General features: G+C 25.0%; 3 protein-coding genes across 3 annotated transcripts in view; all 3 read right to left on the bottom strand.

Moving 5' to 3' along the window:
• Positions 1 to 1,693, bottom strand: part of Phum_PHUM439080 (zinc finger protein CCHC domain-containing protein, putative) — a gene marked incomplete at both ends in the record, with an annotated part of 5,020 nt that extends 3,327 nt beyond the window's left edge. Inside the window, 4 exons of the mRNA XM_002429505.1 lie at positions 591 to 813; positions 909 to 1,342; positions 1,445 to 1,516; positions 1,630 to 1,693. Coding sequence (XP_002429550.1) covers positions 591 to 813; positions 909 to 1,342; positions 1,445 to 1,516; positions 1,630 to 1,693 — 793 coding nt within the window. The remainder of the gene's footprint in view (positions 1 to 590; positions 814 to 908; positions 1,343 to 1,444; positions 1,517 to 1,629) is intronic.
• Positions 1,694 to 2,142: 449 nt separating this feature from the next.
• Phum_PHUM439190 (zinc finger protein, putative) lies at positions 2,143 to 3,215 on the bottom strand (the record flags this gene model as incomplete). Its single annotated transcript, XM_002429506.1, has 2 exons — positions 2,143 to 2,185; positions 2,437 to 3,215. The coding sequence occupies 2 exons, from the start codon at positions 3,213 to 3,215 to the stop codon at positions 2,143 to 2,145; spliced, it is 822 nt and encodes a 273-aa protein (XP_002429551.1).
• A 2,403-nt stretch (positions 3,216 to 5,618) lies between these two features.
• Positions 5,619 to 11,911, bottom strand: Phum_PHUM439200 (zinc finger protein FYVE domain containing protein, putative; the record flags this gene model as incomplete). The annotated part of the gene is made up of 11 exons (XM_002429507.1): positions 5,619 to 5,756; positions 5,840 to 6,099; positions 6,203 to 6,384; positions 6,485 to 6,673; positions 6,751 to 7,069; positions 7,166 to 8,480; positions 8,564 to 8,735; positions 8,826 to 9,139; positions 9,238 to 9,423; positions 10,307 to 10,399; positions 11,876 to 11,911. 11 exons carry the CDS (start codon positions 11,909 to 11,911, stop codon positions 5,619 to 5,621), a joined length of 3,204 nt encoding a protein of 1,067 aa, XP_002429552.1.
• Between the last annotated feature and the right edge of the window lie 890 nt (positions 11,912 to 12,801).

Genomic DNA, 12,801 nt, shown 5'->3' on the forward strand with positions numbered 1-12,801 from the left:
ATTATTATAGCTATTTATTGATCTAGAATATAATCCTAAGATTTTTTTTTTTTTTTACTTAATGCACGAAATTGATACCTATAAATGATTATTATTTCTTAATAATTTTTAATGTAAAATATTTATAATACCGTAAATATTTGGTTAGGTCAAACAATTTACAATAAATTCTTAAAACTATAACTTGATGTAATTTTTAAAATCAATTCACTTGCTAATAACACAACTTCTGCTCTGTTTGCGCAGTGACTTTAATTTTTTTAAGTTGGCATTACGTAAATATTTTTGACGTCACACCGAACAAAATTGTTAAAGTTTTATTCTATTGTATTATTATACGCCAAGAAATTATTTTTAAAAATAATAATAAAAAAATAGCGTATTATATTAAAGGTTTATAAAGAAAAACCTTTAATAAAAAGTAAAACGAAATAAAAAAAATAGGCACACATATAGATATATAAACACAAATTTTAAAAACAATTAAAATTATCAAAAATATCAATTAAAATAAATTTCTTATGCCATTTTAAAATAAAATTTTTTAAAATACTTGATGAGTTTTTTTATGTAAATATATTTCCACTTACCCATAGCGCCATTTAATTTGTTATTCACTTTCAAAAATGATTTGCTTAGTAATTTTAATGTATTAGCCAGTGGCTCAACTCTTCCACCGAAAGGAGGATCAAGTAAAATAAGTATTCTTCCACAACAAAGATGATTCATTAAAATTTCTTTCTGTTCTTTATCGAATATGTAATTGTTAAACATATTGTACCATATAAATTCATTTCGATTGTAAAAATTAAACTGAAAAATAAAATCGCACAATATATATATATATATAGGTACATACAAAATGCATTTTAAAAAGAAAACATGTTTTTTTCTCATACATAACTTACATAGTTTTTATCTAAGTCTAAAAGTATGCTAGTAATTTGATCCTTAAATTTGTTTACTATAAACTCATGAATTCTAGGTGTTCCAATACATAAGACCCTATTAATTTTGAGCCTGGTAATAATCGATAACAAATCATCAAGAGTTGGTTTCGAAAAAAAATATTGAGCATGCATTTTAGAATCTACCTTTGGGATAATAACTTCCGTAGGATAAGTTAGTTGATGTAATGTTAGATTGGGTAATACATTGCATTCAGAATGATTGTTATCATTAACAAACAAACAATTACATGTATAACAATAACTTGAATTTGAAACAATATTGTCTTTTTCATCTGCATCAATTTTATTTTTGTCGCTATATGAATTCGATTGAAAAGTTAAACTTTTTATTATATTAGAATAATTTTCAAATGGTTTTTGTGTCTTAACATCTGCAACTGCTTTTTCCTGTTGTTTTATCCAATATTTATTTAATTCTTTTGCTTTTATTTTATTTATATCATCAGCGGGTAAAAAAAAATTACAGTCTTTACGGTCTCTGCAAGCAGCGCAAGCATAATATTCTTTAGCTTTACCTTTTATTCTTCTAAATAATAAAGTAGGACCTGAAAAATATAATTGAAAATAAACTTTTATCATATTCTAAAAAAAAAAAAAAAAACAGTTAAAACTGCAGCAATTATTTAATATTTTAGGGAAACATTTTTGTGGATTATACCATGTAGACACTGCGGATTATTATCCAAATCGTTAATAACTACATCAATACAAGTACTATCCATTTTTTTTTTTTTTTAAATAAAAAAGCGAGTAAATTAATGGAAAGAAATCCAAATATTCTAAAAAATTTGTAATTTAATTTATGCAAAAAACATATTGCCAACTTTAAAAACAAAAAATTTATGGCCAGGCGGTAAATTAAGAATTTTAAAAATAGTATTATTATAAATACTATTTTAGGAAAAGGAATTAAAAAAGGTTTTTTTTTTTTTTTGTTTAGACCCAAAATTAATAATTTTACAAATAATATTACAGTTTTGATGTATTTATTTATTTTTTTACATTTTAAAAATTACCTTTTAAATGTCAAGTTAAATTCCTTTGGTTCACAGTACAATGAATAATTAAATAATTGTACAGTTCAATTGAATAATTTATATATGTAAAAATAATATAATTAATTGTAAAATTCATTTTATATATAGTACAGTACTACCTTATTGCTTGAATATCAAACATTTTGGCGAATAATATTTTTAATCGAATCACTTTTTCTAAAAAGTAATAAAATGTTCATTTTAAAAATATTTCTAAACCTTAAAAAAAGAAAAAGGCAAGCAAATATTTTTCTCATATAAATAATAATAATAATAATAATAATAAGTTATCTAAATATCTGAATTTTTTGTAAATTTTCAATATTTAAATATTATAAATTATATGTAATGGCATAATTTGTCTTATCATTCCGAAAAAAAAAAAAAAAATAAATTTTTTTTTTTTTTCCAAAATATTCTAACATTACTTTAATACATCAATTGTTTGATATTCGCAATTAGTGAAAGAATGTTGAATTTTTATGTGATCTACCATTTCTCTTTTTAATCTACAAGAAAACATACACATGCCACATCGATAATATTTTAATTGATTATCAGGATTTCCTACAGGACATTCATAAGTATCTAATGTTTTTACAATTTCCACATTGGAATGCCTTCTCGTTCTGTGAGCAATTAAATTACACTTTTGCGCCGTCGAAAAATCACACACTGAACACTTAAATGGTTTTTCTTTTGTATGAGTACGAATGTGAACTTGCAAATTAACTTTCTGTGATGCAGCAAAATCACAAATTAAGCATTTAAACGGTTTCTCCTTTGTATGCGTTCTTATATGAGTCATTAAGTTGCCCTTTTGAGAAAATGTCGAACCGCAATATGGACAATCGTACATGTTTTGATCAGCATGTGTTTTAATATGCATTTCAAGTTCATAAAAATCTTCAGTCTTAAAATGACAAGCATTACACGACAATTGCCCTGGATTATAACCTTTCGTTTTACTCGGCCTTCCTCTTCTTCTTCCGACTTTAACAATACCAGATTTTATTTCTTTTTCTAATTTTATCGGTTTTTGATGAAAATCTATTTTAGGTCTTCCTCTGGATTTTTTACTGGCTGCACTCAATGACTGACGAAATTCATCGACCAAGAGGTATTCAGAAGTTGATGGATATTCTATTTTTATAGGCATTCGATGCATGTTTAAAACATGATTCGGACCAGGTAGGGTCGGATCCATTATTGTGGTTTTTAAATAATGTTTTTTAGGTTTTATTTTATTCTCTTTTGAGCATTTTTTGTTGCTAAGAAACTAAAAAATAATGCAAAAAATTATTATTAAAAAAATTTTTTTTTTTTTTAAAATAATCAATTTTTTCTTTTTTTTAGTTATTTTGTTATTGTTTTCTAACATCATAATAATAAAAATAATAAAAATTTTTATATAATTATTACTATGCAATACAACAATGAAAATTAAAAAAATAAATAATAACCGTAAAAAGTTAATATAAATAAATTATCGATAAAAAATTATTAAAAATAAAAAATTAGTAATAATAAAATATGAATTAAGCCAATACATATACCAAATAAATTATGTGTTACATTAATAAGAGCAATAGAGACAAAATTAAATTAATGAAAGGTAGATTTTAGGAGAAAATGTTTGTTTTTCTGTTTTTCGAATACCAAAAAGCGAATACAAATTGACATTAGAATACTGCAAAAAAAAAAATAATAATACTGGCAAAAAGAATATCATGCTATGGTTAGTGTACATATTAAATTTTAATTAACAAATAAATAAAAAAATTAGCACTAGTTACAAAATTAAATACGATAAGAAAAATTAAATAAAAAAAAAAAAAATGTCAAAATGTAAAGGGATAATCTAATGCACAAATTTGGAATAGTACCTACATTAATGGAATGATCTGAAACCTTCTTCATAACAGAATTAGTTGTGTTCTTTATTATAATAAAAATATTATAATAAAGTAGTTTAAATCATTTTCAAATAATCCTAAAAAAACAATTATTTCATACAGTTAGTAATAACATATATATATATATACATATTAGAAAATTTTTTTTTTTTGACATAGAAATCAGCCAGGTTATTATTTATGAAGCCTCATTAATTAAAAAAAAAAAAAATTATTATGAATAATTTCATTTTTATAAAATACACAAAACACTGATATATTGAATAAAAATAAAATATTTTAATAAAAAGAATTTAAGATATATTTATGGGTAAATTGCTCTATGTACAAATCGTAATTTAAAAAATTATTATATATATATATTATATATTTTCAATCAAATGGTAACTTAAGACATGTCATCTTAGAAATAACAGTTTCACTAGTATAACAAATAAAAAGCTTTAGCCTTTCAATAGTAATGAAATATGATAAAAAATACTCTAACCTGATAATTTGAATTAAAAATATCCTTTTTAATAATACTTTTATATGATAAAGTTGCAAACAACAAACATAATCCTCAATTCCGTGAAGAATTAATTCAATGTTTGGCGACAAACCAAGAATTGAGAACACGAGTACCAACCTAAAAAAATTTTTTGATGCTCAATGGCGGATGATTTTTCTAAGCTTGTTTGGTTCCACGACCACGCAATTCAATTCGATATTAATAATTATTTCATTAACATTCATTTTTAACAATTTCTTAAAAAAACTAATTTAGTTTTTTGGTTAAATATTATTATTATTAATAAATTACAATTTTTTAATACTCCCATTTATGCAGTATTCATTATATTCAAAGGTTTCTCAAAAAAAAAAAAAAAAAAAATTTATTTAAATAAAAATAATTTTTTTTAATAATTTTTAAAAATTTTTTTACATTTTTTTTTTTTTTTTTAATAAAAAATTTACAATTTAATAGTTTAGCTAAGCAACTAACCGTTAAACGTTGCGTTTAATTGAATAAATTTAAGTAAATAATTTTAGAATATTATAATTCCATATACACTTTTTTAATACCTTTTCTTTTCCTTTTTAAAAAGTTTCAATCAATCATTTAAAAAAAAAACAAATTTTATTCGAACATTATTATTTTTTTTACACGTTTAATAATTTAAATACCTTTACAAATATTATTATTATTATTTAAAAATTTAACTAAACTTTTCATCAATTATATATAAGATTAAAAAGATTATTATTATTATTATTATTAGATTTATCACAATATTCTTATTTCACAAAGCTTTTTTTTTATTAAATTTTTATTAAATTTTATTATCTAAGAGTTATAATAATTGAATTTTATCTATTAATATTAATAAAATTGTTCTCAAATTGTACAGTATACTGAAAAAACTTTATTTTACGGGTTTTGTGTACGTTTCGAAAAATTTTTTTATGTGTAAAGAAAACAAAAAAAAAAAAATGTGAGCACATTTTAAGTAAAATCAACATTTCTTATTATTATTTATCTATTTCCCTTATAAAATTCATTCATTGTTTATTTCATATTGAATCATTAAACTTTCTTTTTTCCCTTTTTTTTGAAATTTCCCTTTTGAAAAATAATAATAATAATAATCTTATTAAATTTCCGGCGATTAAAAATTAAATATATTTATTTTTATTATTATTTCTATTGATTCCTATGATGTCGTTGGAATTTCTTCGATTGTAAAAGGAGTTACTTGGTATAGAAAGCAACGATTGCACACTCGAACGGGTTTTATATGACCGTAACGTGGCAAAGGGACGGAATTAGAGCTGCATCTGGCACAAAACACCTAAATTAAAAAAAATTTTCTTACTTATTTATACTACCACAAACAAGAGAAAATAAAAAAAAAAAAACCGTAAAAATAATTACTTTTCCACAATTTCTGCAATGATGCCTTCTTCTGACCAATGTAAAAACAGCCTCGCAAGTCATGCATCTCGGTGCCATGACATCCGGAACCCAAGGAGGAGGATTTTCTTTTTCTTTTCTATTATCATCAACTCTACCACTTCCCTCGGTTGTTGCTGCAATTGTTGTTGTTGTTGTTGTTGTTGTTGTCGTCGTCGTCGGTTCATCATTTCTTTCGTTTTCGATTTGTGGTGAACTTTCCCACGCTTCTTCCGCACTTTCTATTCTAGGTAAATCTAAAAAATAATGATAAAAAAAAAAAATTTCCGATAAAATAATTTTTTCTCGTGCTTGTCACCTTTCTATCAAACATTTTCGACTTACCTGATCCGTTTGAAATATTATATTGAACATTATTATCTTGTTCTTCGCAATCGGAATCCGTGGCATTCATTAAAAACACCGATTGTAAAATATTTCTCAAATCTCCGGCAAAATTCGTTTGTAATTGATCGGCAACACCGGCAATGCAAACAAATAACCTGTGAATTAAATCCTCGCTCGATCTACACATAAAACAAAAAAAAAGAAAATTTTTTTAAAAAATAAATTCGTCAAATTTAAAAAATTAACGGAAAAACAATTAATTGCGAATGGGTAGCGTACTTGAATCTTGCTCTCGTATCATTTCTACAAACAGATTCGGCAGCTTTTAATGCTAATGCTATTTCTTCATCATCTTGAAGTTCAGAATTGAAAGAAGACGTTTCGGAAGATAAGCTACACGTTTCCGAAGTGACACAACTCGAACAACTTGATGAAAAACTACTACTTATCGGTGGACCATCCGAACCCCTACAGATGAAAGGTACAAAAGAAATAAGAAATCTACTTTTAAAAATAAAAGTACTCGTTTCAGTAACAAATATTACCTTTTGGAATGACTAGCTAACTGTAAGGATGCATTTTCTTTTTGGTTTTGAGTACCATTTCGCATTTTGTGAACTTTTTTAGGTTTTCCCAAATTTTCTTTTCTCGCCACGTTTAATATACTCAAACGCCTATTGAAATTACCACGACCCGATCGGTTGTGACCATTGGAATTATCAAAGGTTTGCAATGGAATGAGAGTACTGGTCCGTATTCTATAAATTTCTGGAGTGCTTGCTATTTGTCTTTCGTCTGATACGCTTATGACAAAATTAGTCGGAAGATCTAACGATACTGAATCACTGACAGGTTCCACTTGAACTGAAATAAAACAGAGAGAGAGAGAGAGAGAGAGAGAGAGTAAAAAAAATGCAACTTTTATTCGTGCAGAAAATTCGTAATAATAATAATAAAAACCTTCGCTTCCGGTTGTGAATGGTATAAGAGCTTCCCAATTGTTGCAGTAATTCTGTTGCAATTCGCTATGACTAGGACTTTCACTTTCATGTTCATTTTGAAAGTAAAAATTAACATCGTTTGTTTTAACATCTCCTTGACCCACGGCAATCCCGTACCATTCTTCGTTTCTTTCCTCCACCACAGCATTATTACAGTCGTCTGATATTTTATTACATTGTTCTAGCAAACTCGAGTCTTTTAAAGGCTGATTTAAATATGGGGAGCCACTACTGTTGCTAATGTAATTGGAATCTGAAAGACGTATTTTAGAACAGGGGAAATTTTTACGCGTCTTCCCGCAAATATCACATATAAAATCGTTTTTCTCTAAACCCGGACTCGAATTTTCTTTCGACGTGGACGGCGAATTCATTTTCTCATTTTCCGACTTCCCATATAAAACCGTATTGTCGACTTCACTATTTTCCAATCCGGAATCCGGACTCACCAATCTATCCGACTGGTCATTGTAACTATTTTCACGGCCATTTATTTTACAATTTAATATATCAGTTTTTACATCATCCGTCTTTAAAATACCCGTTTCTATATTTTCTTTTTCTGACAGTGCGGATTCATTGTCCAAATGAATTTCATTGAAACAATTGCATATATCATCGTAACAAATGCTGCTAGAATTAAAACAAGTACATTTATTCACTGATTCATTGCTAGTAAAATTATTATTATTATTAACGTTAATATTTAAAATATTATTATCCGATGAATCATCATTGGTATTCGTGTTCAACAAAGACGACAGGGTTTCCGTGACAAGGTTTAAAGATTCCGCGTGATCTCCATCCGGAAGCGAGTGTCCCACAATTATCGGAGCTTCGTTGGGTGTCGTTATGCAGTTTAAATTAACTTGATTCGCGATCAGATACCCGGAAGATGTATTCGTATCGTTAACGATGGTAATGTTTTCAGTTTTTGAAGGCGTGATGGTGGACTCGTTGGTTGTTATTTCGGACGGAACGATATTATTTACATTAACCACCGATGGAAGACAATTGACTCCGTCGTCCGGTTTATTTTCCGATGATTCGATCGATTCGTAATCAACATCATCTTCGAAATAATCGTAATTATCCCTATTTACATTAACGTCTTTTTCATCTAATTTTTCATTATCATCTAAACATTTACTACAGGAATTTGTATCGGAAAAATCAATGTTCGGATCTTCGCATGAACAAAGGAGTTTTTCCAACGTGAATAATTCTTTATTGCTTAAAGTCAATAACAAAGCACGTATTTTTCTTAGCAGAATCTAAAAATTAAAATTAAACTTGTTAATTTGTTTCTTTTTTTTTTTTTTAAAATTTACAATATAATTTGTAGCAGCTTAAATACCCGAAATGGCCTAAACATTTCAGACATATCAAGTAAATCTCCATCCACGCACAGAGGACCCTCTGGGAAAATTAAAAGTCCACTGACGATGGCTAATCGTGGAATAGCAAACATCAAAGCAGGATCGTAATCATCAATCATTTCTTGTGTTAATAAATTCAGTCTCAAAGCTCTGAAATAATAATAATAATAATAAGTTTATTCATCTCCAAGTTAAGACTCATAATTTAAATGATCTTTGAAATATCACATTATTACAAACCTTTGTAAAGTTTCAGAAAACAAAACTATAACTAATTGCTGCAAATAATATTCTCCTGGGCTTTTTACAGGAACCATCGCACTCACGTAACTCAACTCAAACTCGGCAAATAATCTATCGAATATAATGAGAGTATCCAATAGTTTTTCGTTAAATAAAAAATTACTAGTTTGAATGTTGGCGTTCATTCGAAAACATTGTTCCCGTAAAAGATTTCTAACGTTTTCTAAAGATTTCGTTAAAGCTTTGGCAAGTGGTCTCATGGCCGAACTTTCACTTTCCCTATTCATTATGGATGATCCTGCAGCCAAACACTTGAAGAAAAAAAAAAAGAAGAGAGATTATAAGAGTTTTGCTTTTAAAGGTACAACACTCAGTACGACATTTTTTCTAGAAAGACAGCGACACCTACTTCCGCTCCAAACCATAATTGACCCGCCAAATTTTCTTGTATGACATCATCAGGAAACTTGACTCGAAAATGGCGTGATGCTCTTTTAGTCGGTATCAATTGATTCATTATTTTTCCACATATGTTTAAAACCTTATCCTGACACTGTCTTAAATGATTTACCAATATCGAACACCTTTCCGGATCCTAAAAAAAAAAAAAGACAAAATTTTATGTATATATATAAATAAAACATGTAATTACACTTGATTCAAAATCAACAAAATATCTATTCAATAAAATCTTTTTGTTTTCATTTATAATAATAAATTTTTCCTAGAATAAAACAATTTTTTAAAATAATAATAATTAATTTATGAATTGATCCTTAATTAAATTTATTAATTTCAACAACTAGTTTGAATAAACAAAATCTTGTTAAAAGAGGATAATTTATTTTTTTTTTGAATGTAAATGATTGATTTATAAATTCAATGGACAGTCTTTTCATTCACATACATAATTTTTTTAGCTAGCCTCTCACTTTTCTAAAAAAAAAAAAAAAAAAAAAAAACTCAACAAACACATTATTCAATGTGACGTTATTAAAATCAAATTATAATAGACACATTTAAAATTAAAATTTTAAAAAAGATTATTTTTAGTATATTTACACGACATTACAATAATTATAGTTTAGACATTATAAATTGGGTGGTTTAGTAGCAATCGAGTGGGAATAAAAAAAAAAGGTTAATGTACTGATTTAAACAAAAATATTTATTGATTAATATTAATTATATATATATATATATTTCATTATAAATAATGAAAGTTATGTACTTTTTTTTCTTTCCCCCCTTTTTACTTTTTAATAACGATACCATGTTTTAATTACAATAATAAAATCGACAAAGTATGAGATTCCATTGATTCTTATCGAGTTATGTGGGTATTATGTAAAATTGAGTAACTTATATTTATCATTGATTTAAAAATATTAATATGGAATAAAATTTTAGTAAAATACTTCATTGTATTAATATGCAAAATATAATTTTAAAAATTTTAATTTAATAATAATACTTACTTTTCTGCCATCGAAACTATCCAATTCTGCTGTGACATTGTTAAGGTCCTCATCGGCATAAAAAAACTGAGCTAAGAGGGAAGAATCATCCCTCTGAAACAAAAAAAAAAAGCATTCATTAAAAAATTATAATTATAAATTTATGTGAACAAATTTCGAAGCAATGATATTAATTATAAAGTTGAACGATGTAAAAGTTTTTACAAAATGGAATTAAATAACAGTCATCAGACATAAAGTTTTGGAAAAACAAATGATTTTTACATGTAATAAATTGCTTAAAACATTTTAAGTTTAATTTTTTTCAAGTGTAGTTAATCTTATCATAAAAGTTTTAATTATTAAATGAAAAATTACAAAATTACAAAATTTGTGTACTAATAATAATAATAATAATTTATAAAAAGCTAAATAAAATCAGTAAAAAAGCAATAAGCATGAAAAAAAAAAGTAAAAGTAATTTAAACTGGTAACTTTCTCCAGTTTGCTTTATTAAACCTTTGAGTGAACTTAAGTTCTACTTAAAAGATATTTGAAAGCAAATTAGTAATTTGTTAAAATGAGTTAGAAATTTTATGAAGAAGAAAAAAAAAAAAAAAAAAAATTTCTTATATTCCTTCTTTACATTATTAAATAAAAAAATTTTTTTTTCATGATATTGTTAATACGAAAACAAAAAAAATGTAAATTTTGACTTAGCAAATGATTATCAGCCATATTAAATATTTAAATAAGTGAAAATGATGTTTTAAAATTGATGAAATTACAAAAATTCAATGTAAGCTTCACTTTATCTGTTACTCGAATCACATTATTTTATCAAATTTAAAAGCAAACAAAATTTTAATATTTGTTCAGACTGAGGAAATTCTTAAAGAAACATTTACAAGTTTAAAACGAAAATTTAAATTTATTTAAAAATTCAAAAATAGACACTTCCTGCATTTGAATTTTTATAGTTTATGTAAATTAATTTGATGCCAAGTTAAAAAAAAAAAAAAGAAATGTAATATTTAAAAGTTAAAATTTAAATTTCGATATGAATTTTTATATAGTAAAAACTTTACATAAAATTTAAATCGTATATTAAAAAAGTAAGATGTACAAAAATCATTAAAAAGAAAAATTTCACTTTTTTTTTAAAGAAGAATTATGTAGTTTTAATGTCACTGGTTAAATTGCAAAATAACATTATCTCAAAAAGTTAACATTCAATATATTCATTATAGTAAATAAATGTTTTCAAAATTAATACAATGCATGATTTATATAAAAAGTAATCATGTACATGCAGGCAGCAATAAAAACAAAAATTAAGAAATAAAGACACAGTTTGTAATTGGGGCAACTGGCAATCAAGGACGATTCAAGAAACTTAAATAATTCAAATATTTATTTAAATAAATAATATCAGTGATAAATAAAATTAAGTTAAAAGTTAAATAATGTTACAATTTTAAAAAATATTTTAGACTAACACGGGAGAAAATTAATTGCAAAAATTTTGTTTACTAAATTTAGGACAAAAACACCTAGGACAGTAGTTAGTTGTAATTTACTTTAATTTACCTTTGGCCTGTAAAACCATTTTCTAAAAGACTCCATTAATACCTTTCTTCTACAAAAAAAAAAAAAATCAATGCAGCATTGTTTTAAATAAAAAACCTATAAAATACATTTTAACATAAAAGAAAATTAAAATTCATTTTCACATCTATGAATCATACAATATTGAAAACTTTCTGATGCGTAAAAAATACAAGTTAGCCAACTTTGATATTAGATTGGCAATATTTATATTCGACTTGTTGCTTCTCGAAATCCGCGAGATTTTCTTTGGCAAGTATGTCTTCAATGGTGGGATTAAAACAAAATTTTTTTTTTTTTTTTTAACTCTTGCGCAAGGTTTTTAACCAGATCTTCCGAGTATAAAATAATAATTTTTCAAATAACAACAGCAGTAGTCTTTTGGTTGACAGTAATTGATTTGTGATTTAATTTATTTATGTTAAAAGTAAGTTTAAATTTTTAATAAATTTTAAATTGAAAAGTTTTCCTTTTTTCATTATTTTTATGATAAACCGTTTTAAATTATTTTAAAATAATTTTGTGTGCTTTTTTCTAAAATATTAGTTTTCGAAAATTAAATTACTTATTTAATCCTTTTAATTTTAAAATTAATATAAAATTAGAGTAATATTGTGCATTTTGTTTTTTGGTTAAGTAGTTTATGTAATTATGATTAATTAAGTATTTTTTCCTCTTACTGACTACTTTTTAAAATTAAAAAATTGTATTTTAAACAAAAAAAAAAAAGTTTAAATGTAAAAAAAATGAAAAAATTACTTTTCAATTAATCATGAATTATTTCTATTTAAAAACTGTAACTTAAAATTTTTTTTTTTTATTTATTTTCAGAATGTTTTTTTTAAGGACGCATAATTACCGTTTTCTTCTTTTCATATTGATTTCAACTGGTTTGTGCGATATTATAT

Source organism: Pediculus humanus, genomic scaffold (genome assembly GCF_000006295.1).
Source record: "Pediculus humanus corporis 1103172108209 genomic scaffold, whole genome shotgun sequence".
Classification (NCBI taxonomy): Eukaryota; Metazoa; Arthropoda; class Insecta; order Psocodea; family Pediculidae; genus Pediculus; species Pediculus humanus.